The sequence below is a fragment of the Pempheris klunzingeri genome, chromosome 8, assembly GCF_042242105.1.
Source record: "Pempheris klunzingeri isolate RE-2024b chromosome 8, fPemKlu1.hap1, whole genome shotgun sequence".
Lineage (NCBI taxonomy): Eukaryota > Metazoa > Chordata > Actinopteri > Acropomatiformes > Pempheridae > Pempheris > Pempheris klunzingeri.
Genome location: NC_092019.1, coordinates 14,403,861 through 14,431,787, shown reverse-complemented (window position 1 = coordinate 14,431,787; position 27,927 = coordinate 14,403,861). Strand labels below are relative to the sequence as shown.

The window sequence follows — 27,927 nt, the reverse complement described above, 5'->3', positions numbered from 1 at the left end:
ATGTTTTCAAATAACAGTCACAAAAGACTCCACAAAAAGAAAGCATCAGAGATTTTATTTGAGCTCATGGAGCATTTTTAGTTTTGGACACTTTTGGTCCCAAAGCCCAGGGTCCAGGTAGACAACGGTGCAATGGACAGAGAGAAAAATGGCTGGATTTGATAGATGCTACTGCTGCTCATGGTTACACACAATCATTCACACAGTCATAGCAAAAAGCTGTAATTACTGTTATGAGACCGAAAAAAGAAAGCTGAGTAAGGATTTAAAGATCATTTGAACAATTCTCATTTGTTCTGAAGAATTCCTTACAAAACACGTGTTTTTTTTTAAAACATCTCATGATGCAACAAAAATAAATTAAACAACGAGTAAGGCATCAGGCAGGTGCAGAATAAATATCACGTGTACATTTAATCAATGGCATATCAAGGCTAGTTTATCTCAGAGGTAGAGAATGTCCATGATAAGACGACAGCTAAAGTGACCAGTTGTTGAGAAGCTAGTGTAGACTGGATATGATACGGATCTGTCATCCTTTATACCAAGTAGTTTTCCTTTTTCAGTTTGAGTGATATAGTGTAACATATCAGGTGAAATCATGGCAAAAATTTGCCAAAATGTATCAACATTCTCATAATATCTTTGCATAAACATGTTTACACAACTTATATAAGCACTTGCTATTAAGGCAATAACTTTGATGAACTGCAAAAAAGAAGACCAGCACTGAATGCGGATGGTAAGACTGGAATACAGACATCACCAGAACCAGCCTGGATCACAGTAGAGACTGTGCAGGTCAAAATGTGTGTGATGTGCAGTTCAGGGGTCACCACAACTTAGGAAACTCTATGTGGGTGAAGTCAGGGTCCTTCCTCAGCTCCCAGTAAGTGTTGTTGCTCACCCAGGTATCATTCTTTGACTTCCTGTGGAGGCAGTAGAAAAGCCAGACAGCGATGAACAGTGTGAAAGCTAACTGAGTGAGTTGGAATTGAAAGTGTGACATGCTCACTTCACCATAAACGACTTTCTCGATATTCTTTCTGTATTTTTGAGGTTACCTGAAGAATTTAGGCTGATGTGTCATGTTCGTCTCCTCCAGGAGTCTCCGCCTCTCTCTCTGCAGCTGCTCAATCCTCTGTTTCTGCTCCTCTGCAGCCTCCAAGTTCCCCTCCTCCAGCAGTCTGACAGCGAGACACACACACATTCATTATGCAGACAAGATGAAACATTAATCTTCAATACATGCAAACTTAATCTTCACTTATGTTGCTTGGTTTTGCATCATTACAGAAACATAATTTAATTACAGATAAATAGGAAAACAAATACGTCAGAATATTGAAAGATTAGAAACAGCGTCATTTTTTTTACTTTGATGGCGACGTTTACCGACTTTAAAATGTTTTAACCTTGAGCTAAAATTAGTTTGATTAATCTGGAAGCCTCTTCAGTTACTTACTGATGATGACAGATTATAAAAAGTGTGTTGCTCAGATATTCAACATATCACATCTGTGATCATTTTCTAGTAAAAATAACAGCACCAGAAAACTGGTTAAAAACAGTTTTAACCAGGTTTGTCTACATCTTTTACAGGATGTTTGAGGAATCGGGTTATTGAAAGGCATCAATAACCTCATCACTTCAGTGCACGTTGATACGCTGATGTTTGTTTCACTTATGTTGTCTTACCTTTGGTCCACACGTAGTCTGGTGTCAGTGGGTGGTAGCAGCAATTTGAGGGAAGGGTCCAGCTCGTTCAGTTCAATAGCAAACTTAGTGAAACCGTAGTACTGCTCATGGTCTACTGGCATCGCACCTACATTGCACACAAATACCACCCCCTGCATCAAATACTGTCATAGCGTTGTAAAAGACTTTCATTGCATTTTTATGAAATAAACCTGTCATACTTGCTCTCCAGATGCATGTGGCTGAGGGCGGGTCTCCACAGAAAACTCCTTCGTTCCATTTGCCGAAGAGCCTGTGGATGACCTTCCCTTTATTATCTGTGATAGTTCCCTCCACCTCATTCACACTTGAATTCCAGTATTTCGCCTGCAAAAAGAAGAGACAGTTGGAGGAGAACAATCGGTAACTCCTTGTCTTAAATATAAGACAATACACAGATCATGATAATATCCTCTTGCTGTCAGCAGATGTTGCTGTTGTGTAAATCATCCTCATCTGTGTGTGTTGCTGGGTTGGTGTGTTTAATGAGACATGGGGATGTTTAATGACTTCTGACATGTCTTGACTTGATATCCTGCACAGCTCCAGGAGGTCTTTCAAATGGGCGCACGCTAAAGCAATTAACCTTCGCCTCTCAGTAAAGGCTTCCATACATCAAACATCGAAAACATTGAGGGGTTCTTACTGTTCAGGGGAGGAGCGCGATCTGTTTGGATGGTTTAGGGGCTAATGAGTGAAGACTACAGTGTTAACTATATGAATGTATGAAAAAATGCCTTTTTACTGCTTGGAGGTTATTTTGATCAAACCCCCTGGGGTTCACAGAGGGATATCTACCAACACAAACATATAGCGAATGAGAGACAGCAAAATAAGAGAGTGCCACAGTATGAAGAATATACTGTGGCTTGTGAATCACTATAATTTACATTATTGGATAAATTTCACTGGAGGTGGTATGCATGTTTGACATCAGTTTTGTAGCTATGTAGTGGATCTCACAGTGGTGATTTTTCAGAAATGTTACTCTTATTGGTCTATTTGGGCTGCCATGTTTCCAGAGCCAGCGTGTTTGTTGATAGATTAGTAAAAAAATTAATTAATCAATATTCTGCATTTCACTGATGATAAGACTGGTTATTTTTTAAATCCTAATTTTAAAGCTGCAGTAGGGAATTTCCTTTAATTGAAATTTTGAAAATATGCATCTGTGAGCGCTCGTTCCTTTGTATTCAGTTTTTAAAAAACTAGACCTGGTCTGAATCAAACAACCAATCAGGGTTAGCTAGCATGTAGCTAGCTATTCACAGCGACTCTGTACAACTTGTGGTTACTCTGTGGTTTACAGTTGTTGCTTTTGCTACAGAAGTACCAGTGACATGCACCAGTGTCAACATTAGCTGTTTCAATCAAAAGTGTAATGAAATTAAAATCATCTACTGCAGCTTTAACTTCACCCCAACTGTTGCTCGCTGACCGAAAGTGAACATAAACATTATTACTTTGGATATATAATGAATCCTTGACAGTAGATTGTAAATCCATCTGTAGTTGTGAAAACACTAGTACAGTCAAAGGTCAAATCATACACTGAACCATAAATGAGACATTTAATGCAACTACACTTTGAACAGCCTTTGTGTTTGAAAAGGCCTTCACAAATAAACACCTCATGCCTTGCAGGACCTTGAAGAGAAGCATAATTCAGACTTAAACGTCACATTAACAAAATCAATAATACTGTTTTATTTATTTATAATGAGAGGCCCTGGGTCCTCAAAGAGTGATTGAGGCATTAGAAAATGTTAGCGGTGGTAGTGAGCGTTATCAAGATGGCTGCAACCCAGAACACAGCTTTTTCACGCATTTTCTTTGCACGTTTGTCTCACCTTAACAAAAGTGATCTTGCACTGACAAATATCACTGCTGGAGTTTCTGATGGAGATCTCCCCATAGTGCTCAATCCAGCGCTGTCCACTGAGAATGTTGTGGATGCAGGACGTCACCTTGTTCCACTCGTAGTGGTCTCCAAATCTACACAAACGGAATTAAAAGCAACATTCATATATGTTTGTCTGTCCTGTTCTATAAAACGTGAGTAGAGACTCACCGTGGCAGAGTTACATGAGTGGTACCAACAGGAACAATCTCCATCGACTTCCCCCAGAACTTGTTCTTACACCTCACATCTACAAAATAATTCAGGAAAACATTCATCTTGGACAATCAGCCACTATTGACATCTTTACAAACACTGAACATTTTCTATATTCCACTACCTTGCCAGAAGATGAAGTTTTTAGACTCTGCATGGCAAGCTGAGACAGGTGGGTGATGACTGACCTGATCATGTAAACGTCTGAGTTAGTCAACTGATTCAATGAAGGCTTTCATAGCATTATTATTAGAATACTGTGATTGTGAAATTGTTGATAGCACAGAAACTGAGATTCACGCATACCTGCTCTGCAACAAATCGTAAGCCTTTATCTGGCCGGTCACATTCGTACGTCTCTCCCAGGACAGGGTTGAAAGGCTTTCCCCCAGTCCTATAGTAGCTGGATGCGTACCCTGATACAACGAACGTAGCCATGTACACCTGCACAAAGATAAACCAGTACATTTTCATTACAGACTGAGTCACCTTAACTGATTTGGAGCAAAAAACTGTGATACATTCATCTTGTGAAAACCTTCAGACCTTCAGACTATCTGATCTTTATCATTGGTTTAATGTGTCATATATCATTGGTTTATAGTGTGTGTCAAATCCCATTCTGATTGTCTGCAGTTCTAATTCCCTCTCCATTTTACTGTAATGAGCTGAGAAACTGGCTGAATACTCCTCCACTAGCTGCGTTAAGTCAAGAGAGCACTGATAATTACTTGTCCATCATAACGGGAGACCACAGATTGGGGCTGACACCAACTTCAGCTGCTTTTAATCTATCATTTATAGGCGACTCCACAGGCTTTATCTCTACACCTCCCACACAAAAAGGAACAAACTTTAACCGCCAAACTCTATCGCTCCAAAGACGAATACACAAAAGACTAAAAAGACAGTGAAAGAGGCAGGATCCTGCCATCTTCCTGCTGGAAATCTAAAGATGGAGATTGGGGTTTCTCCCACATGGAGAGTAATAAGCAGAGCTGGCACAAGCTCTAGCACTGGACAATACCTCTGCCAGCAGGCAGAGTCCAGAGGAATAACAGCCAGCAATAAGTAACGTGTAAATTCTGGCTCCTAGAATCATGCTTATTAGTCACATAAATTTACCTCATCCGGCTGTAACTGTCAGGCTATGCTTGTAATAAATATTATACAAGTCTTTTTGTACACTTTACTGGCTTCCGGCATCACAGTTAAACCATAATTTGATAGTTTTGGGACACACACTCATTCCATTTCCTTGCAAAAGTTACATGAAAACATGTCAACCTACATGTCAGCTCTAGAGAAAGAGAAAAAGCTCAGAGAAAAATAGCTGCTTTGTTTCCAGTCTCTATGCTAAACCAAGCTAACTGTCTCCTGGTAGATATGGCATCAGTCTTCTCATCTAACTCTTGGCCACAAAGTGAAAAAGCTTATTTCTCAAAGTGTTGAACTAAAGTAAGCCACTATTTTTAACTCTCTAATCTAAACTTGGCTCTTTCTCAATGTGATGAAGAGGTTTCCTTCATTTCTAGTGGCAAAAAAAATCCAATTACTGGTTTCTGTTTTAACAAATCTAAAAAACTTTTGAGAGACTACCAGACGAGCTTCACCAGTGGCAACTGCTCCTGTCGGGAGAGCCCCATTAAGTGCTGAAAGTGAACATGTGATCTGAGCAAAAAAAGACTCTGCCCACACACTGAAACAGTGAATTTGCCATCTCACCATGCGTTCACAAGGGTCCTGTGTGTTAGCAGCCCTGTCAAGCAGCTCACTGTACTCCAGCTCTTCACATAGTCTCTGCAGGGTATTGAGCGGCTCATTAAGTTGCACAGGCATCGCCACTTTGGACAAGTCTTTGCCGATGTTGTTCCTGAGGATGTTCCACAGGCTGATGGTGCTGTTGTTGGGGCTGGGCGAAGGCAGGCAGGATCTACGCTGCCAAAGGACGGTGCCCTCCTCCACAGAGCCTGGGAACAGATGGTATAAGAGGTCAGCTCTTTGTGTGGTGAACGCAACTCACAAAAATGGAAATTAAGTAATTGCAATACTAGTACAAAGATGACATTTGTGACTGAATCTATAAAACTGCACTGAGGCCACTACTGTATTTACATTTTCCCCACAGTATGTGTCCCATAGCTCTTTGTCCCAAAGTTTACCTGAGTTTGGTCTCTCACTTTCTGTCTCGTTGCTGAAGTTGTCCATGGAAATGTTGTCACTAATGTCACTAATGTATGAGTCATCCTCTGATGCCTAAAAAAGACCAAACTTTAGCCAATAGAAGACAGATATATTTTTAATAGCACCTGCACAAAGGGACTGGGCAGGTGTCTTTCAACATCCTGTCACATCAGCAGAAGATCTAATTCGTTGGAGATGAATGGTCTCTTAGGACCTGGTGACAAATTTACACTTCAGGTTGCTGTATTTTTAGATTAAAGTAATTAGCTTTCATTTTCACATAGCTTCTGCTCCAGCTGCTGTCTGATCAGGCGTGCAGCAAGAACACTGAAGGAAGGGGAGAGGCCAGACTTGATTTATGACACGCTCAATAATAACGTAGCTTTAACACTTTAGGATTCTGCTTTTCTCTTTTCAATAGAACAGAACTGAATTGTCACAATATGCTTAAAAGCTGAACACATTTTGCAACCAGAATGGATGAAATAAATCAATTAAGAACCTCTGGTGGTAATTTTGTTTTGGACCCAACCGTCTGAATTAAATTTCTCTGTCTTTTATAATCCTGCTCTTCTAATGAACGCATCAAAGTTTTGGTTGTAAACAATATAAAATACTCCAAATGTCAACAGAAAACACGATTCATCAGGTTCCCATGCTAGATAATTCCATTATGCAGCCCTAAACATCAGTGTTGAAAGTTTATGCCACTGGCTAATTCTGAAAATCAGTATGGCTGCAAATGGTAACAGTTTAGCTTTCACATTTACCTCATTTTCAGAGGAACTAGCAGACAGCAGAACTTCCTGTGCATCAAAGAACTCAGACAAAGACTCTGTGATTGAAGCTCTGCTCTCGTTGGACACTTGGTGTACGAGGGGACGGGATTCATCGACAGAATCCTGTTTCTAGGAGACACAGTGTTCACAGCTATAATTAAGAACAAGAAAAGGGCAACACCATCATAGCCAAGAGCGGTGGCAATCACAGGGTAATTCAGAATACAAAAATCACAGTGTGTGAATAAGAAGAGCATCACAACACATAGAAATTTCATGTGTAATATATTGAAAAACAGTCATCTATATTATGGGGTGTCACAATATGTGTTACTGAAGAGGTGGGAATAACCCTTAAAACACAGATGCTACTATTATGCAGCATAATGTGTGGAGTCTCTTTCTTTCTGATACACAGCAGCAGGCTCGTGTATATCAGAATGAACATGTGTAAAGGAAGGATTCTGCTACAATATTCTTATAATCCTTCTGAAAACAACTCAAATATGAAATATTTTCCACAGAACTACACATGGAAGTGAGCATGCCCCTCTATCATCTACTGTTAATTAGCCTGGAGATAATCTCAAAGGAGATGCATTAGTTTTGAACTATGTGTTAAGCAAATTACCAGGGAAACGATTAAATAGATCAGCTCACACTCTCCGGTCAGCTAATCTGATTAGGCGAGCAAAGAGCTTCCTTTAGAATGTGGCAGGTAGTTTAAAGGTCTTCCTCTGAGCTGTGCAATAGTGAGACATGTGCACACAATCACAGGACTGAGAGGATGCACTTTATCACAGCAGACAGTGGAAATACATCTTATTTGAGGGGGCAGTGTTCCCAGAAAAAATGTGTAGTGAAGAAAATGATGTTCACTTTTTTACAGTCATTATCGTTATAAAACTAAGTGTCGAGTGAGGGGGTGAGAGGAGAACAACATTTGTTGAATCTGGAAGAGAAGGAAAGGACAGCTCATTCATTCTGTGGTAAATTCTAGACTGGGTGGGATGAAAATAAAAGCGGAGATAATAACAATCATCATGATGGTGGGGGAAAGGGAGCAGAGTCACTGAATTCCTACACCCACCTGCACAGGGGCAGTGAGATTTATTATTGTGGGCTCTACGATGTGGGACTCAGCGTGAATCTTGCACAGGCGCTCTCTCAGCTCAGAGTTCTGGGTTAAAGCCTGGAAAAATAACCAGCATCAACATTTTTTTATATCCAACACACCCAACCAATAGTGACTTGAACTGAATAAACTCTGACCTAATTTCCATCTCAAAGTGTGTTAAACGGTCTCAAAATCAGGATGTAAACACGCCATTTATGTCACAAAGGCATTTGTATGTGCTATCACTGCAGATAACCGACAAGAAGCCACAGGAGTCCAAACTACATTAGTCACTCATTACTGACTCTATGTGAGGTAGAGTAGGTAGAAGCTGAGTAATCAGGAAGAAAAGCTAACACCCGGTAGGGTGCTTAAAGTCAAAGATATGTGTTGGCGTAGAGCGCACAGAAGTTCGGATGCCACAAAAAAAGTCAGCATAACAACGAACGTGTGTAACCAAAAGATGGAGGGTAGAAAAAATGTCTGGGTGGGAGGCAGCAGCCAAAGGAAACATGACTGTTGAACATGGTTTTGTTCAGGTGGGCAGACATCACACCAGCGGCCTGTAATCCCTCTAAAAGGCTCGATGTGTCACGCCTGACAAGTGGTGTGGGAGGACACGACATCAGTGTAACAGTCTAACAGAAAGTGGAATGCCTAACCTATTTCTACTGGCTGATAACATTATTGTGTCTGTATGTGAGTGTGTGTTATTTCACGTACCGTTGCCAGTGCATTCTTCAAACCAACAACCTGTGGTGAGGTAGGGGGGCATGTTTCGTGGTCCACGCATTGTTTTAATCTCTCTCTCTCAGATGTCAGTGAACTCAGGGCTGACTTCATGGTCGCATGCACTGCAGCAACAAGAGAAAAAGAGGGGAGCTTTACCGGCAAACCAATTCGTATTTATTTCACAGCAATGCCACATCCGCTCACACTAGATCCAGAGACAAGTTATCACACTACGCTTCAAATGAAGTGGAACAAGTGTGAAATTTTGATTATCTCCTATCGCTCAGCAAGTCACAATTTTTGTTTTATGACATTCATTTTACCACGCACTTCATAATCAGTTCTTGGGAAGCTACAGTGCATTATTGAAAGCGCTGGTAAAATCAATGCATCACTGTATTAGATTACAACCATCGCACAGCCTTAGCTTCATAATTTTCGATGTGCATAAATTTTACTGATTTAAATGACAGCAGAATTAACAGCTGTTTCCTAGCACAACTATAAAACCCATTTTAGAGAAAAAGTTGAAATTGTGATGCCACTACGTAAAACATAATTCATATAACATGTCAAGCATTGCAAATATGAATATACAGTGGGGCAAAAAAGTATTTAGTCAGCCACCAATTGTGCAAGTTCTCCCACTTAAAAAGATGAGAGAGGCCTGTAATTTTCATCATAGGTACACTTCAACTATGAGAGACAGAATGGAGGGAAAGAATCCAGGAAATCACATTGTAGGATTTTTAATGAATTAATTGGTAAATTCCTCAGTAAAATAAGTATTTGGTCACCTACAAACAAGCAAGATTTCTGGCTCTCACAGACCTGTAACTTCTTCTTTAAGAGGCTCCTCTGTCCTCCACTCATTACCTGTATTAATGGCACCTGTTTGAACTCGTTATCAGTATAAAAGACACCTGTCCACAACCTCAAACAGTCACACTCCAAACTCCACTATGGCCAAGACCAAAGAGCTGTCAAAGGACACCAGAAACAAAACTGTAGACCTGCACCAGGCTGGGAAGACTGAATCTGCAATAGGTAAGCAGCTTGGTGTGAAGAAATCAACTATGGGAGCAATTATTAGAAAATGGAAGACATACAAGACCACTGATAATCTCCCTCAATCTGGGGCTCCACGCAAGATCTCACCCCGTGGGGTCAAAATGATCACAAGAACGGTGAGCAAAAATCCCAGAACCACAGGGGGGGACCTAGTGAATGACCTGCAGAGAGCTGGGACCAAAGTAACAAAGGCTACCATCAGTAACACACTACGCCGCCAGGGACTCAAATCCTGCAGTGCCAGACGTGTCCCCCTGCTTAAGCCAGTACATGTCCAGGCCCGTCTGAAGTTTGCTAGAGAGCATTTGGATGATCCAGAAGAGGACTGGGAGAATGTCATATGGTCAGATGAAACCAAAATAGTAAAAAAAAAAAAAGTTTTTTGGTAAAAACTCAACTTGGAATGGGCCAAAATACCAGGAACAGTGTGTGAAAACCTTGTGAAGACTTACAGAAAACGTTTGACCTCTGTCATTGCCAACAAAGGGTATATAACAAAATACTGAGATGAACTTTTGTTATTGACCAAATACTTATTTTCTACCATAATTTGCAAATAAATTCTTTAAATAGTATACCTCATAGTTGAGGTATACCTATGATGAAAATTACAGACCTCATCTTTTTAAGTGGGAGAACTTGCACAATTGGTGGCTGACTAAATACTGTCCCACTGTAAATGTCAATGAGGAGTGGCAGAAAACTAATTAAGACCTCTATTTTCCAAGCTCTGTGGTTCAGCAAATATAAACTTCTCACGTAGTAGCAGCTACGGGAAACACTAAGAGGGCACATCATCAGAATCCTAATTAATGAGAACTGAGACAAACCGTGTATCAGTAATTAACAGCTGCCATGGCTCCACCATTGTCATTTCCATTTGTTACAAACAACACCACCATGCCAGTCCTATCTTACATGCAAATAAGACAGCAGGCAGACAGAGTTATCAGAAGTAGAGCAGGCATATGAAAAATGTACACTGGTGGAGTTTTTCTCAATTTATACAAATATGTTTAATATCTAGAATTTGTTAAGATGTCCTTAATAAAAATCGAAATGGTAATTAATGTAATATTTCACTCACAGTTGGTGGCAACACGGCAGAAGTCCTCCTGCAGCTTGGCCACGTCAAAAGTGGAGTCCAGGGATTCGGGGTCGGCCTTGTCATTTCCGAGCGCAGCGGTGGAGAGGTTGGGGTTAGAGGCATGGAGACGGATGGAGCCAGAGGAGATGCAGCTGGGTACCTACACAAGAGCGTGAGTCGAAGAGCTTGGAGGGACTTATACTAAAAAAAGGGTTTGGTATGATCACACTTCATTGTCAAACTGAGTACCTGCAGAGTTGTTTTGACATCTTTGTTGTAGTTTTTAGTGCGCCATTTCCTTGGAAGTCTCTTTTCTTTCTTGGGGCTGTCAAATGTGGATGCCTAGTGAACATGAGGGAAGATACTGATGGTTGAGGCAGTATTTTTTTGTTTTATGAAAGGCTTTTCATAGGAAATGTTTTCATCACTGGCAGTCTATATTTAGTAGTAAATGACTTGAGGGCAACAAAAAATATTGGTGGAGGGAAATGATAAAAGACATAACAGTTCTGAGTCATCTAGTATTTTAGATGTGCTCAGATAGTTAATTTAATACAGATTTTCTCAGGCTTAGTCTTGAATCGCACACTGTGATGAACAAACCTGCTCTGTATGGTAAAGTGAAAGGAAATAAAGTGCTGACCTGCAGCGCCTGGATAGATGGAGCAGAATAGGTGCGGTGGAGGACTTCCATGCTCTGAAGCAGGTGGCTGAGCTCCAGCAGGTAAGCCTCACAGACTGACAAATCTGTGGGGAGAAGGAAAAAGATCCAAGTTAAGATAAAAAAAAAAGTTAAGAGGTGAGAAGAGATCACAAGAAAGCGATACGGAGAAGAAGAAGAAAAAGAAGGAGGTCTAAGTACAGACCCAGATTGTAAAAAGGGCTGACATTCCCTAACTTTCCATCCAGATGGCTGGTTAACTGTGCTAACCAGTCCTTCTTTGATGGGGTGAAAGAGTTCATTTAGGCCACTTATAAACAAATTTTAATGAGGAATGACTAAATAAGTGGCAATCTGAACTACTGTAACTTCTCTCTTCACAACTGGTAGATTTGTTGAAAGGGCACATCATCAGAAACTTAATGACACAAACAGTTTATTAGTAATCAACAGCTTCTTTGCTCCATAAACAACAACACCAGCATGCCAGTCCTTTCTTACTGGCAAAAAAGACAGCAGGCAGACAGATTTATTGGAACTGAAACATTTGACAAATGAAAAAGCTGGACTCACTAGGGCCAGATCTGCCTCTCTTACTGTCTTTGGCAACTCTACTCTAACTTGGAGGCTCTAAGTAGAACACAAACCTTCCCAAACACTGAATAATTCACCAGCCTTGTAGCTGCTACCTCTATGTGGGTTTATGTTTATTTTTTTTTTCTAACAAAATCGTCATATATTTATAAGCACAAGAATGCATCCCATTGCTTAAATAAAGGTGCAAATTATCTCATGATGGAAATCCAAGATCCAACCAATATTTATCCAGTGGCTTCTTAGCAAGCTGACTACCAAATCTCAGCTTAACCTTTTAACATCCTGCTTTGAAAACAAATAACACAACAGGGGCAAAGTTGGATAAAATGGTATAAAGTCGACAAAAGAAGTAAGAAGCGCACCAGGAACTACTGAGTGTCGAGACTGTTTCGAGAAGCTCCACAAATCACAAGGGACAGCTCCACTGTCTCACCTTTGGAGCACTTGTCCATGTCATCAGATGACTGGAGCCAGGCTGCTACCTTACTGTTGCAGCTTAAAGGGAAGGCTCCTGCAGAATGCACTGTGGACTGTCTGCGTATAGACATGCACTGCAACAGCAAACACATCCAAAGGTCAGTTCAATTACAATTAGCTTCCTGGAGTAAACAGCATTTAGCAAGTTTCGAGTTTTCCACTCCTACTTTAGATTTCAGTGACAGAGCGCCGCTGTGTCGAGCCCATGTTTACCTTTCGGATGGAGGCACTCTCAGCCATGCTAGGGGAGTTGGGGGAGGGGTAATAGGGATAGTAGAAGGACTTCTCGTTAGGGTACATGGCAATCTCATTTTGCCGATAGAGCCGATGGTGGCGCAGCTTGGACACCCATTCATCAAACAGCTCCTGTGACTTAATCTACAGAGCAGATACCACAATCAGAAATCAAGGACAAGTAAGGTGAAGGAGGTGTAAAGGTGGAAAAACACACACTAGGACTGTTACTCTCACCCATATAAAACACATGGGATTATTTCAAAGTCATTTTAATGTTTGCTTCTATCTCAGGATTCAAAAGGGAATAATCTGAATAATATATGTTAAACCTCACTTCCTGTAAATCAGTGGGGAATGATTTACATTCAGCAGCCTTGTGGTTTACCTTCAGGTGATAGATGTTTTCCTCAGCGTCAAGATCGATGCACTTGGCTTTCTTCTTAATGGCCATGACTGAGAGACCCACGTCAATGCAGCCATGCAGTTTCCCTTTCTCAATCTGCAAGTCAACACACAATGTTATGAGTATATTGGATGGGATAATACAGATGCAACAGGATGCTGTTCAGTTATTAAATGAACTATTCTGTGTTTAAAGCGGCAATAATAATGCTTTTATTGGTTGAGTCCTGGCCAAGTAGAGCCTCTGCATATCTAATATATAATTATGTAGATTGGCAGCTAAAATGCACCATGTGATTCCAATCAATCATAATGAGATTGTGAGGCAATGAGGGCCTTTTGTATCTACTGGCACAGATAGATATTTTAGGAAAGAAAGCCAGAGAACATTACAAAAGACACAAAGTGTCCTTTGTAATCTTCTGTAACTGACAAGTCCACAGAGCATGTAGCCAGCAGCCTTTTGTACTCACATCAGCACTGCACTTGCCATACTTCAGGATGCCCTTGTCCAAGAAAAAGTACCTCTGTAGGGAGACAGGAGAACAATGAGTGAATGAGATGCAGCCGAGATGATATGGATCATCCCTGACAGCAAGTCTGAAGTCACTGCTATGACTCTGCGATCTTGACAGCCTCTCGTTAATGTATGTTGTTAATGTCTCTGCAGTGAGATGTTTGTCATCCCGGACTCTTGTCTTGCATCTTGTCTGCCTCTATTACTCCTCCTCTCACTCTGTTGCAAATCTTTTACGACTCTTGGTGCTTTTACTCCACATGACCAGAATCAGACTGTTGAAAGCACAAAGACCTGAAAAGCTCCCACTGTAAGTCAATACTAAATGTATACCACTCTATTAAGCAACAGGCCATCAGCTAATGCATCTGAGAGGAACACCAAGTCTAGGCAATATCATCCCAGTGAAAGCTTTTAGACAGAGCCTGAACAGACACTAACCCAGGTCACATGTGACTCCTCTGTGGGTGAAATCACCTACCGAATAAGATAATTCAATTAGTTTAAAACACAAATAAGTCATGTCAGCAGATTTTTCTGCAGAAGGAACCTGGAAAATGTGGGGCAAAACCGGGAAATGGAAATGACGCTCAGTTGTCAAGTGTGTCTAAAAATACATCATGAAGTCTAACACTCTGAGAGATTAGTAAATGCACAGTAACGTGGGTCAATTGAGGACCTTGCAGGTGTTGTACCTTATGCCAGCCTTTCATGGGCCACTTTCTCCTCTTTAGCATGTAGCCCTCCTGTTTCTGGGGCTCCAGGACATTGCTGACACCTCCACGTAGGCCCTCCACAATTTCCCAGCTGTCCTGTGGGCACAGATGGTTTATAAGCGCTCTGAGATGAGAGACAGACGCTCAACTTGTGCACAAACAAAAATCAGAGTCAGCGTCTGAGTCAGAAGCGTATTGTAATTTTTGGCTGCTGATGCTTGTTTAGATTTTCGTCCTCTCAGTCAGTCAGTAGGAGGCTGTGGGAGCGGGACAGGTGAGTCTCATTGCTGGAGGAAAATACGGCCCTACGAGGTTTGATGTCAAGTGTGGAGATTTACGGACTACTTTCACCTCATGGTCCCATTTGCAAAATTAGCTTACCTACCTAATCTCACTCTTCACAATAATCATTTCCTGACTGAGATTAGAACCAAATCCCCTGCAAATACAGAGATTAAGATGATATTTCATCACCGACTAATCCACATGACTCTGTCATGTACTTCAGGAGTGAGTATACCAGGACGGCAGACTAAAGAGTATAAACAGAGTGTTATGTAATATCTTTGTGGACACAAAGAGTATTGCGTCATTTGTGATTTACAGATTATATGGCCTTTAGATTATATTAGTGCTGAAACAATCAGTAAATTAATCAATTAGCTACACAAGAGAAAATTTGTCAACAATTATGATGAATCTAACAGGATACTTAACTGAGGCTACTTGTCATAAGTACTGCTACTACATAAGTGCTACTACAAGTAATACTCCCTACCTTGTTGTCTTGGTTTGGGTTTGGAGACATTTTTAACAGAAACTGGGGTCGTCTTCAAACTTCAAAGACGTACAAAAATAAATTAGAAAAAATTTTATTTGCACTATCTCTTCTGCACTTGTGGAGAAGAGGAGCACAAGTGGATTATAGCTTAAACTTCATTAATTCCCAGTGGGCCAAAAAGTCAAGTACAAATGATGTTCACGTCACAGCTATCCAGAGGGACTTTGGGGACTTGGCAGAGCTTTGAGGTGACTCTGTTATCTTCAGCGTGTCCCTGACTGTTCCAGTATATAACAGTTCAGACCAAACAAGCTGTATCAGTCAGAGAGGCAGTGAGGCCGTCTAAAATAAACCCTCATTTCTGTAGGGGGTTGGGGGATGGAGAAGGCGTGGCTTGTGGTTTGCTCTTTCACTGTCCCTGAGCGCTCGTCACAACTCTCTCTGACAGAGTCACATAGTGAGTCATTGTCACATACTGCCTGAGCACTTTTCTTCAAGGTCATGAGACACTTCTGGAGAGAAAGCAGTGACACAACTGACAAGAAGACGTGTGCATGCAGGGATAGCTCTCAGCATAAGAAAATGCAAATCAAGAATAATTCCAAAGCTGTCCAACATAGTGCTGCTGCAGCTTTAAGGTGGTTTGTGTGAAGAATGAACAAATGAACAAAACGTACAGTTTTATATGTATTTGTTTTGCCCTGCCCAGCAGCATTTGAGCAACCTTTGAGGGTCAGCTAATGCAAAATTGTATGAAAAATCAATAAAAAGTAACTTTTTCTGAAGTTCTGAACCAATTCTGAAGTGTCAAGTCAGACACAGATACTTCTAGATATTTATTTGTTTGTTCAGATGTTCATTGCTAATGAAAACACTTTTTCTCTCCCTGTCTCTGTTGTTACTCTAAGTGATGGTCCACTAGTGTCTTGTGTGTCCTGTGGGCAGCACTTGATAGAAACTTCATTACTTACATTTACTATTTCACTTTAATTTCCAGGTGGAAAAGCTGTTGCAGGTAATGAAAAATGAATGAGTCTGCTGCCTGCAAATATATGCTTGAGGCAAATGCGACAACAGTTTGTTCATGGTGCTAATATCTTCACTAATTTGTGTGTGAGAGAAATACATTTGAGGGAGTTGCATTTTATCTATTTAGAGAACTCTATCTCATCCACATTTGGAGAAAATATTGTGGTCTGAGACTGAAGCAGTGATGGAAACTCTCTAATAGAAAAATGCAGCCAACTTTCTGAAGTTGGCATCATTTAGTCGATGCTGCCGAAGATATAAAATAAACAGACGAGGCCGTCTCCTTGGGCTTGCATTTATAAAGAGCCAAATGGCCATGCTAGAATATCTGAGAAAACCACAGGACCTATTACCAAAAGTTTGTGCGGTTGAGGCATTTACTGTCAGGTCATCTCCTCCCACGACATAGAGAAATGCCTGAGGACCAGCAGATGCTTTTTTGGAAAAAAAAATGTGAAGAAGCAAATAGTCCAAACTTTGCCCATGCATGATACTGAGGAAATGATCTGTAGGAGTCACGTATTTGCAGAGTTTCGTTTAACCAGCTAACAGCACATGATGTAGTAGCCTAATGTTTGTAAGGGATGTGCGACAGTGAAGTCCTACAGTGTCTTTAGCTGGTGTGTGTTACCTGTCGGCTGTCATGCTTGGACGAGGAGCTGCTGTTGCTGCGTGACAGGGAAGATATCTTCTGTGACATGGTTGAGCTGCGCTCCTCTGAGCCCATCTCGCTGCAGACCGGCCAGTGCAAGCTATGGCTGGAGTACCAGGAACATTCCTCTACTGAGGGAAGAAGGGGTGGAGATGGGGTCAGGTGGAGAGAAAAAAGGACAAGCCCTTTAAAAGGCTTTTAAGTCCCATGTCACTGAAAAATGCATTAGGTTATTTAGAGTGATTGTTTTTTTTTTTCCATCTTTGTGTAGCGGAAAATGGGATGTAATGAGAAAAGCACAGAAGAGTTCTCAAGATCAGCAAATGGAATCGACAGACAAAACAGGAGGACATAAATTGGCCTGCAAGTGAAGAGACCACAAGTTTAAATAATTCATATCTTACACTTACAGAGAATGATGGACTGTCAGCATTTAAGGGTCATATGAATCCAAAGCACCCAATAGAAGTATATATGTACAGCAGTGTTGTAAGATGCAGTTAGACCTAGGTAAAAGTAGTAATAACTCAGTGTAAAAGTACTGCTATACAAGCAAATGTCCTTCAGAAGTTTACTTAAGGAAAACTGCAGAACTATTATCAGCAAAATGTACCTGAGTATCAGAAGTTGACATAATCCAAATGGCCCTTCTACAAGGTTTTATATGATTAATCAAGTAGTTAATGGACAGAAAATGAATTAGCTCCTCAAACTTGTACTAAAGAACAGTGCTTGAGTAAAAGTACTTATTTACTTCCCACCAATCATGAACACTCATTTTCAATATAAGTGATTCTGTTCACTGAAGCTTTATGACACTGAGTGTTGGCTGGTCTCAATATACAGACAGCTCTGTGATGAGGGAATGAAACACAAGCGTTACATGTAAAGATGGAGCGAGATGTGAGATCATTAGTGAAATGTAATATAATCACTTCAGCGGTGTGAAAATAAATGGGCCTCTTCGGGAAATGCCACACTTCACACAGACTAATTAACATTATGTGCCTGTTCTACCACGTCAGCACACAGAACCACATTTGGCTAATGCACTGGGACCGACAGTTGTCACAGTAAAGATGAACAACAACCTGGAACAATGTGTTAAATCAAGTTGGCCCACATGGGAACAAGCAGCAGGTCATTAGTTTAGCTTTACTGAGGACGTATGGCAGTCCTGAGTTTTTGGACCATTGAGTTTGACTTCATCGCCATATTAAATGACCATCTGTCAGTTTCTGTCCAAGGGACAAGGTCATGATTATATTTTGATCTTTTTTTAATTAGTATTAATGTGTTTTCCCCTAGCTTTAGTTGGGCCTACATAAGAATATATATACTCAAGTATTTAGGTCTACAATGTTATTAAGAATATTTTTCCCATGTGGGGTAAACTGTCGATATGGCAAATGTATGCAACATCCTACATAAAATAATCAAACTGATATTAGGGCTGCAACTAACGATTATTTTTGTAAAATACCCCCCACACACTTTTTTTTCAATGAATCTATTGATCATTTTATCTATGAAATGTAAAGGAACATAGTGAACCCAAAGACCCAAGAGTTTTAACATGTTTGACATTTTTTGTTATTAAGGACTGAAATAAATTACAACTGCAACCACTACATCTGCTGATGAAGACTGTGGTTTAAAAACCTAGAAAGTAATGCTAAGAACCATTTTCTTTCTTTCAGTGAAAATCACTGGATTATCATACACCATCTCGGACTGAATCAGACACGCAACGTGTTGACAACCACTTTGAGGCAGCAGCAAGGTTAATCACATTACCTGCTCTGAATCCGCAAGCGTTGTGCTGCATAATGGCCACAGCCTCTCGTGTTGGAAAGACAAAAGCGTGGTCACCTGAAACCTCCGTCCTTTGGCCAAGCCTACACCACCGCTCTGCGTGTGGACCACAGGCCGCGGTTTCCACGGGCGGAGCGTGGCGCCCAAATTCAGCCACAACAATGGATCAAAGTGGCAGGACACACAAAAAGAGGACCCCAACAGTAGGACAGCACGTCTTATACACTGCCAGCTCAATTATGGCTGAATGCATCTAACCAAACCAGGACTGAGACAAACTAAGCTACAGACAGCCATGATATGAGACACTAAATGAGCCCATTTACAGTATGCATCTATCAGTCCAATGCTTCCTCTCCATCTCCTCCTCTTGATTTATTCATCCACTCTCCCCAGCTCACACCAGCAACGCACAGGTCTGTCATACTGTCACCCTTCACGGCACCCTTTCATCTGATACAACAGCACCACTTCTCTGCCTTTCATCGGGGTGACAGCAGTGTTAGACGTCACAGGCCCAGTAATTACCCTTTCTCCTTGAAGAGCACATGCTCTTTGGTGGCAATGAAGAAATGCAGTAAGTGATTGCAATAAAACTGTTATTAGATTTCAGAGCAGGGGTTGGTATGGATTTTTACCTCACTTGACAGCTGTTGCTGTCATTTACAGAGTGAAAAATACAGATAAGAAAATATGAGAAAAAGTAGACACTGTGGTCTAACATGAAGACAATGTAAGTCTACTGTAAGTGGTTGTGGCTCATGCTAATGAGCAGAGCAGTCAGGCCTGAGACCAGAGCTTGGTGAAACGGGGGATGATGACAGGCGGGCGTGCTGAGTGTGTTGGTTCATAGAAACAGAGGGGATCACATGAGCACTGACAGCTACTGAGAACAAAAGATAGACACAGGCCACAGGGAAAGTCCTACTGTCATCAAGACGGCCTCCCTTTCATGTATGAATGCATGAACACAAAAAGATAGACACACACACACACACACACACAAATATGTACAAATACATGGTTTTTGGATTGAGACTATTACTCTAATGGAAGCAGACACTTTTATCAAATTGAATATAATTAAAAATAGGTGCCGCTCACTGCTGCATTTTAGTCTTTTGTTCAAATGAGAATTTTTGTCAATACAAATACATTATGCAGAGGTGATCACAGAAAATTATTCTGGTCTGGATAAAAACTAAAGAGAAATACCACAGATGTATCATTATTATACATCTATGAAGTTGTTGCAGTAATGGTGTAATTTCCCTGAGTGACAAGCAAACTAAAGTCCATTCTATTTGTAGTATAATATATTCACTCATGTAAATCATTACTGGCAAGTTTGCAGGCCATGCTTTACCACGCTATCTCTTTGTTAAAGGAACAGATATACACACAGATCTTCTTCAGAAAGAAGGCCACACAAAAGGCCAACTGATTTATGTGGAGAGGTGACAGACATCTCTTGAATATTCCAGTAAAGTGTGGGTGGATGGTACCTGCAAATGATCTATAATGAGAAACCAGTGTAACACTTTGAGGAGGCAGATGTGCAACTAGCAGGAGCTTAAAATTTAGCAGGATTCTTACTGGAGAACCTCCATCTGGCCCTTGGAGTGTAGATAAAAAGATTACATTGAGAAAATCCATATGGTGTTATTTAAAATTTCTTTGGGGAAGCAGTTTCAAAGTATCATGGCAAACATAATAATTTTGTAGGGCTCTGTGAATGATGATGTCCGTCTCATGGTCGGTTGGTCCACCACTTTGGTCCAGAGGGAAATATCGTAAGTCAGTCATGTAACCTGTACTGTTACATATACATGTAACCTAGGATGCTCGACAGCAAGCATATTCTTATAACAATAAATCATGAAATTTCAATATGTGATAAGTAAAAATCACGTTGTCCGAACACAAACTCTCCTAGCTTTGTTAATTCAGGGCGTACCAGAGAACTGTCAGCAAATCCTTGGTCAGCTCTAGATCTTAGTTGAAGTTATAGATGGCTTAATGTCCTTTTAAGCTGCACTAACTAGATTGACAGAAGCTGAAAGCCCTCCATTACATTCTGCAGTTCATGTTGCAGATGTTCCTCTGTCCCCTCACTATCTCCAGAGTCTGCCAAAGGGCTGACAAGCGTAACAGGCTATCAGGCATCATTAGGATGTGACTCACCAGAATAAACATCTCATGGTTGCTCCCCCTCCCCGACAGTACAGCTTTCTTAGGAAAGAGATTCACGGTTGCAAGAAATGACAGTGCATTCTGATGCACCACAGCAATTCAAATAAGTTGGGTTGGAATCACAAACCCAGAGGTAGCGCTCAGAAATATGAAGTGAAACTAGTGAGAGTTAAAGCCTTGAGAGCCTCAATACCGCTGGCGTTCAGTAATGACAAGTGAGAGAAAGAGTGCCTGAGAGGCAGGCATGGCCCCAGGTGAAAAATGCGTCGTCTTAAAATAAAGATAGAATGGTGACTTTTCCCAAGTTGATAAGATGATATTTAGATAACCTTTAAAAACTTAGTGGTTTTACATAATCTCTTAAATAACATTTCATATGCAAAACCCAGCTGTGAGAGTTGAATTATATTTCATTTCCAACTCATGAAAAGCAGTCGCTCCATGTTTATGAGGGCTATGCTTATGAAATAGTCTATGTTTATGTATGAAGCAAACAAAGCCGCAGCATGGACTATAAATATATAAGAAAGCACTTTTTATTCTATTAGATAAGAAGAATGGCTGCTCACGTTGAACTGAGTCGGATTGGGTTGATGAAACAGAATAATCTAAATTGAAGAAAAATCAATGTTGATTTAAAATTGCTCCAGGACAACCAGCTCTACGCTTCTCTCTGGTCTCTCTAGAATAATCAGCCTACAGACAAAACAAACCTCTGTGTTCACCAAACACCTACCATGGTGCTGTGGTAACCGCCTTATCTCTGCTGTCCACCAGCCAGTCAGTGACAGACCATCCCTCTAAATACAAAGCTCTTTGGTGACAAAGCAAAATCAGAGTACTTCACCTGTTCCCGAATGCTGCTGGTCCATCATCCATCTTGATAAACCAAATCTCTCACTTAATATTTGATTGTCTTTAACAGTACAGTGCTTTGTAGGATAAACTCATCAGAAACTGGTTTGTCGTGAGCACACAGATTATTCTTCCTGTTTGCTTTGGAAACATCACAGTCATTGGCACCAAAGGAGGCACAATGAGCTCTCATTTGCTGCATCTAAAAGTTACAACTTTAATAACAGTAATCTCATTACATCTGGGCATTACCCTGGTGAAATGAACCCACTTAGTCTTTGTTATTTCATTATTGAAATGCAGAACAACTCTTCTCTTGGAAGGGGAAGGGAAACCCTGACTTAAAAGAGGCAAAGGAAAGGGTGGGTCCAGAAATCAGCAGTAACCAATGTTCTCTCATTGCCGCAGTGAAATAAATGGTGACGCAGAGATTATAGTAATTTACTGCATTATAATTTTTAATATGCACATTTATTGACTTTGACAGTGGTTACAGGCTTATATAATGTATCTGTCGCTAGTATTTACAATAGTTGTTTCGATATTTTTGAAAATACCATTATTTGCCATGTTCAGAGTAAGAGAAGATTGATACGACTCTGTTTGTTAAATAGGCTATGAAGCCAGCAGCTGGGTCGCTTAATTTAGCATAAAGACAAAGGAGGAAACAGCCAGCTAAACTTAAGTTTTTATTCAGATTAAACAAAAGTCATATCATTTTTCAATGGGTGAGCTTTAGAGGTGATGGTTGGCAGATTTTATTACCTCATGACAGAACCATGCTAGCTGTTTATGCTAAGCTAAGCTAAGCTAGGCTGCTGCCTGTGGCTTTATCTTCATCCCACAGACACGAGAGTGGTATTAATTTTCTCCTCTAACTCTCTGAAAGAAAGCCAAAAAGTTTATTTCCTAAAATGTAAAACTAAAGCTTTAATAGTCTAAGGTGTTTGAAACTCACAAGCTTTGAGCTGTCAGTTTTTTTATCTTTCAGAAACTGTCAGTCTGAGCACTTGAAAATGAAATATTACACACAGTCTACAGTCCGGGCTCTGGCTGGGGGACGACATAGGATAGAAAGACAAGCAATTCAAATCTGATAGCAGATGACTACCGGCTCAGTCTGAATCAGCTTCTTATCAAAGTCTGAAGAGTTGTTATGGTGGGTAGAACATCTGCAATTGCGCAATAGACCGTTAAATCCCAAAGGTCACTTTTATCAGGTGCAGTAATTCATCTTTCTCCAGCCATTACTTCTGCCCTATATGCTTTCCCCAAAAGACCTGAGCAGTGGAACTAGGAGAAGGGCAAAAAATCTCTCCTCTTAAATCCATCTTCAGAATCAGGACACCACAGAGACGTGGACAAGTGTTTCTTTCTTAAAATATATACTTCAAGCAACCCAGCAAGCGACTAGTCCAGAGGCTGACACAGAGACAAAACTGGCCCCATCCCAATGTGAGATCTATTATTCATTAGTACACCTCTTGACCAAGCGGGGTAGTGTTTGCCAGCCCGCGTCTGTGTGTGTGTGTGCAGCCACACCTTCTCTGAAAGGGACACACAGATGGTAATGCCTGATCTGCTTAAGGCGCTGCGGTGAGAGGTTGCCAGGGCCAGAGGGAGCCACTCCAAAAACCAGGCTCACGCGGCTGAGCTTAAAACGTGCCCATCTCTCTCCGCTATCTGTAATCTCACATTTCTATCAGTATGAAATGAGGTTTGAAGCCTTCTCTACACATGATATTTACCCTCAGAGAAAACATTTGCTGACTTGTAATGATTGTAAAAATGAGGGAGAGACCGATAGAGTCCCTTGCCGATAACTTCCTGCTGCACAGCATGTCATTTCATTCATGTACTACTATCTGACATATGACAGGCTGTTTCACACTCTCAACGCCACATCGCATCCTGTTAATCAACCACATCCTCACAACCCCACCCTCCCCACCACCATCCTGCCTTTCTATCTCCATTTCTTTCTCCTCTCTGCTCTGAGTGTGGCAGAGGTCCCCTCCTTTGTTATATTCACAGCGTGGGGGAGCCTGACAGCCTCATAACTCAACGCCAATTCATTAGGATGCAGAGGAGAGTCACGGCGTACTCATTGTCAACACTCATTGACAAAACAGTGGGGGACAAAGCAGAAATGTGCTGAACTTCATGGTACTCTTGGCATACTCATCACACACAGTGGCGTGCGTGACAGTACGATCAGGCTGGCGCTCTCCCAAATTAAAGATTATACTGTTTGTGACCCAACCACTGCTCTGATTAGGACACAACTGCAGCATCTCCACCTCTACTCTCATATCAATGCAGCAGTGTTGGCCCAGAGTAGAGGCTAATGACATTGGGAGAGTTCACATCATTGTTAGCATGCTGTATAATTTCATGAAAACTGAAAAAGAACATCTGCACAGCCACAATCTGCAATGTGTAAGTTCTTCAAGTGCAGATATATTCAGACATGGCATCTTCTTCCATTACTTTCCATTTATGTACAGACAGATAAACTGTCTAACCGAGGAGAGCTGTAACATTTTGAGAGATTTACTTCATGCCTGAGCTCTGTCAGCCATATCAGAAAAAGCATTCCTAACTCCCCGTACTGGAATATGGGTGAGCCTACAGCACGAATCCTTCTCTGTTACAGTATATCACAGAAATTAGACTGTCACTGCACCAGAGGCTGACTCAAACTGCTTCCACAAAGAGACAAAGAGGTTGGGAGCTTCCAAAAAGCAGCGCTGAATCATCATCTCTGACAAGTTTGTGTATTTGTGGTTTGACTGCTTTGGGGTGCAATATTTGCTGCATGTGATGTTAAAGTTGTAATGTTGATCACATCTCACCCACAAATCTTTAAAGTTGGTTTGCATTTCCTATTTGTAGAGCTGTATTGACCTATTTTACTGCCTTAACCTAATTCACTGCAGAGTAACAACACCATTTATCCCCTATTTGATTTTATTGACTGAATCATGTTAAAAAGATGCACAGGAATGCCATTAAGACTGAAATATGCTAACAAACTGTCTTTTTAATGTGTCTGGTATTGTTTTTTTCTCTAATGCAGAGGTATTGAGATCATGAAAGCTGTCACTGCACACCAACAAGATGAAAAGTCCACAGCCATGCAAACAGCCCTGTGAGGCTGTATTTAGGCACAGCAGTGCTTTGAGCTACATGCTGCTTTAATAAGCATGTGAACATGCTGATGTGTAGCAGGTTATAATTACTGGTTTCACCACCTTAGTTTAGCCTGTTAGCATGCTAATATTCACTAATTCTTACTAAACACAACGTACAGCACAGTTAAGGGTGATGCAATTGTAACCGCCTTTGCAGGTATTTGGTCATAAACCAAAATATTGGGAAAAATAAAATTTGTCCTTAACAATGGCGCTAAATTAACTGTCAAGGGACCACCAAAGTCATTAGGATTTATCCTCTGGGGACCATAAACAAAATATAGAACATTTCATGGCAATCCACCCAATAGCTGTTAAGATATCTGGATCAAAGTGGTGAACTGGTGAAGTGGTGAACTAGAGCGACATCGCCATCCTGAGAGCCATGCCTCTAGCATCTTAATCAGTTAGCGTGAAACTGTCAAAACTAGAAAGTAAAGGAACTCTTTCTCAAAAATATGTTACTACTACAGTCGTGAGAACAAGCAGGGATATGATGCTGATCATGTGCAGACGGAAAAATAAAATTGTTTCCCATTAGCAGAATTTAAATAGAGGGACCACTGGTTACCATTTGTCCAAATGTAAAAATGTGAAAGGTAAGTTGAAAATATGATTTTCCTGCATTATTCATGTACATCAGAGGTGCCATACATGATGGTTGCAAAATACATTTTAAATTATTCAGTCCTACAAATTGAAAGAATGACCCAGGCTGTGTGGAGGAGTTCAGTGAAAACATGTTTGTGCTTGTGGAGTGAGCTTTTGTTTTTAAGTTAAAAGTATCTGCGAGCCTTGTTAAAATTTCATGCTGATATCTGGCAGTCTGGGGGACTTATGAAATCAGTCTTTGAACTTCCTTCAGCCTGTCTGATACCTGGAGGAGGCTGGAGAAAAATCACTGAGATAGTCCGGGTGACTTTGAAAAGGGAACAATCAGACAGACAAAACATCAAGACAGTGGTCTCATCCATCTGAGATTCACAAGTGAAACTGTAATATAATTGTTTTTCCCAGGCTTTTTTTGTACTGCGACTACTATATATGTTTTTTACCAAATAAAAACATTCCTTCAAATTGAATTTGAAACATACGAACAAGCAGACATGGTCAAAAACTTCAGTTTCTCCACTGCATGCCTAAAACCACATCTACCTGTTTACATATGAAACCACACTAATTATTTATGCAGGCCTGCTGCCCACACAAAAAGAGGCAACACCTGCCACATGCACAAGACGCTCACAACAGCTGCTCTGCAGGTCCTATTTATCTACTTCCTGCATTATTCAGTTGTTGTTTGGTGGATATTCAAAAGAGTAGGCCTGATATTTTTCTCTTTGGAGCAGACCCTGCTGCACGAGTTACTGTGTGACTTATAATATTTACTATACATTCTATAATACATTCTCTATGTACATCCTCCTCAACTATCTCAGTAGGGAGTTAATCAATGAATTATTGATTGGTAATTATCAATGCACTGGACAAGCTATCTGCACAGTATTCTGCAATATGACAGTATACTCCTGAAGTATATGATGAGCTGGAAAACTACACAAACACTCCATCTAAGGACTCAACACAAAAACCTTCATCTTAATGCAATCTCCCAAAGTTGTTTTAAACATATATTCTGAATATATCGTACAGAAAAAAAAAACAAGGGTGTTTTTCCCCTCTGCTACATTCCACAGATTCTACTGATTCCTGTCCCTCTCCAGTCTCCGTGCTACACTGCAATTACAGACTTGGGTGTGATAGGAAACCTGCAGGAGTAACATATTGGCAACAAGCAAAGTCTCCAGTCTTCTACCCAGTGTAGGTGACTTTACCCTTCACCAATCTGGGGCAGGATACGGGCTTCTTTGTGTCATGACAGACTTTTTTTTACAGAAACTCTCAGTTGCCCCTATTCAACCCACTCACCCATGTTCCAAAACACACACGGCCCGAGCAGCTCCTGAAAAGCCTCCTCTGTTGCACTGTTGACACAACACCTAAAAGAGCTGAGATAACACTGAGTAAGTCTGAAAATTACAGCTACTCTGTGCGCGTGCCACAGTAGTATTTTACCAAACAAGACAGCTTTGACTCCATCAGCTTTTTTAAGGATTATAGACATTTGACTGGAAGGTTTTGGCACAGGCCCCATATTCAGTATTAGAATCACTATCATTATGTGGAATTTTAATAAACATTTTAATTATCAGGTGTGGTGCGCTGATGACTAGCATATATATTCTCATGTGTAAAAGAAATATTGCAAAATCCACAATTTTTCTGCCATAATTTTGTCTCCAAACACTGTGCGGTGATCATGACATGATGAGCTCAAGCCCTGATTACATCTGAAAATGGATCCTATCTGCACTCACATCATCATCTCACACACCTACATCCACTCAGTGTGAGAGACACAGCCACTCATGAGAGCACATTATTCATAGTTTTGTACTGTGACTTGTTATCCTGATCACTTGCCACTCTTACCACAGAGACTCATTGGTAGGTGTACATTAGGTTTGTATGGAGACAGTCGACTTCAACTTGTACTTACTTTTCTGGAGGAAGAGGATGGGGGGCTCAGAGTTACCATGGAGACTGAAAGGGTCTACTGGTGTTCATTGAATATATCACGTTATGATTTTATGAGTTTAGCCCAGTGTTTAAAGTGACGTGGTAGCAAATGTAGTTTACTGTTGACCTTGTCTCAGTGAAAAGCTTTCCAAGCATTTAAATGTTTGTTACATGCTGCCTTCAGGAGCAAGACAACAGGCGCTGCAGTGTAACTTTTAAATGAATTTAACTAATTCAGCTGTCATGATTTCAGTTGCGTAACGACTTACTGTGTTGTTGTAAAAGATTAAACTGTCTAATAAAAGGCCACTGAATTTTACCTGCCAAAGAGAAAAAACCGCACTCACCTTGACTGAATTACAGATGTGAATTGCAGGTGATGAGGGCAGGGATCTTTG

At 40.8% G+C, this 27,927-nt stretch overlaps 1 protein-coding gene across 1 annotated transcript; it reads right to left on the bottom strand.

Moving 5' to 3' along the window:
- Positions 1-52: 52 nt before the first annotated feature.
- On the bottom strand, positions 53-27,927 carry osbpl3b (oxysterol binding protein-like 3b). Its single transcript, XM_070834940.1, has 23 exons — positions 27,877-27,927; positions 16,872-17,023; positions 14,410-14,526; positions 13,671-13,724; positions 13,181-13,294; positions 12,772-12,936; positions 12,515-12,632; positions 11,467-11,570; positions 11,073-11,165; positions 10,824-10,983; positions 8,657-8,787; positions 7,913-8,008; positions 6,808-6,939; positions 6,016-6,109; positions 5,579-5,823; positions 4,160-4,297; positions 3,978-4,041; positions 3,809-3,887; positions 3,588-3,732; positions 1,920-2,064; positions 1,699-1,825; positions 1,065-1,187; positions 53-929 (listed from the first exon to the last, which is right to left on the bottom strand). The coding sequence occupies exons 2-23, from the start codon at positions 16,965-16,967 to the stop codon at positions 833-835; spliced, it is 2,637 nt and encodes an 878-aa protein (XP_070691041.1). The 5' UTR covers positions 16,968-17,023; positions 27,877-27,927; the 3' UTR covers positions 53-832.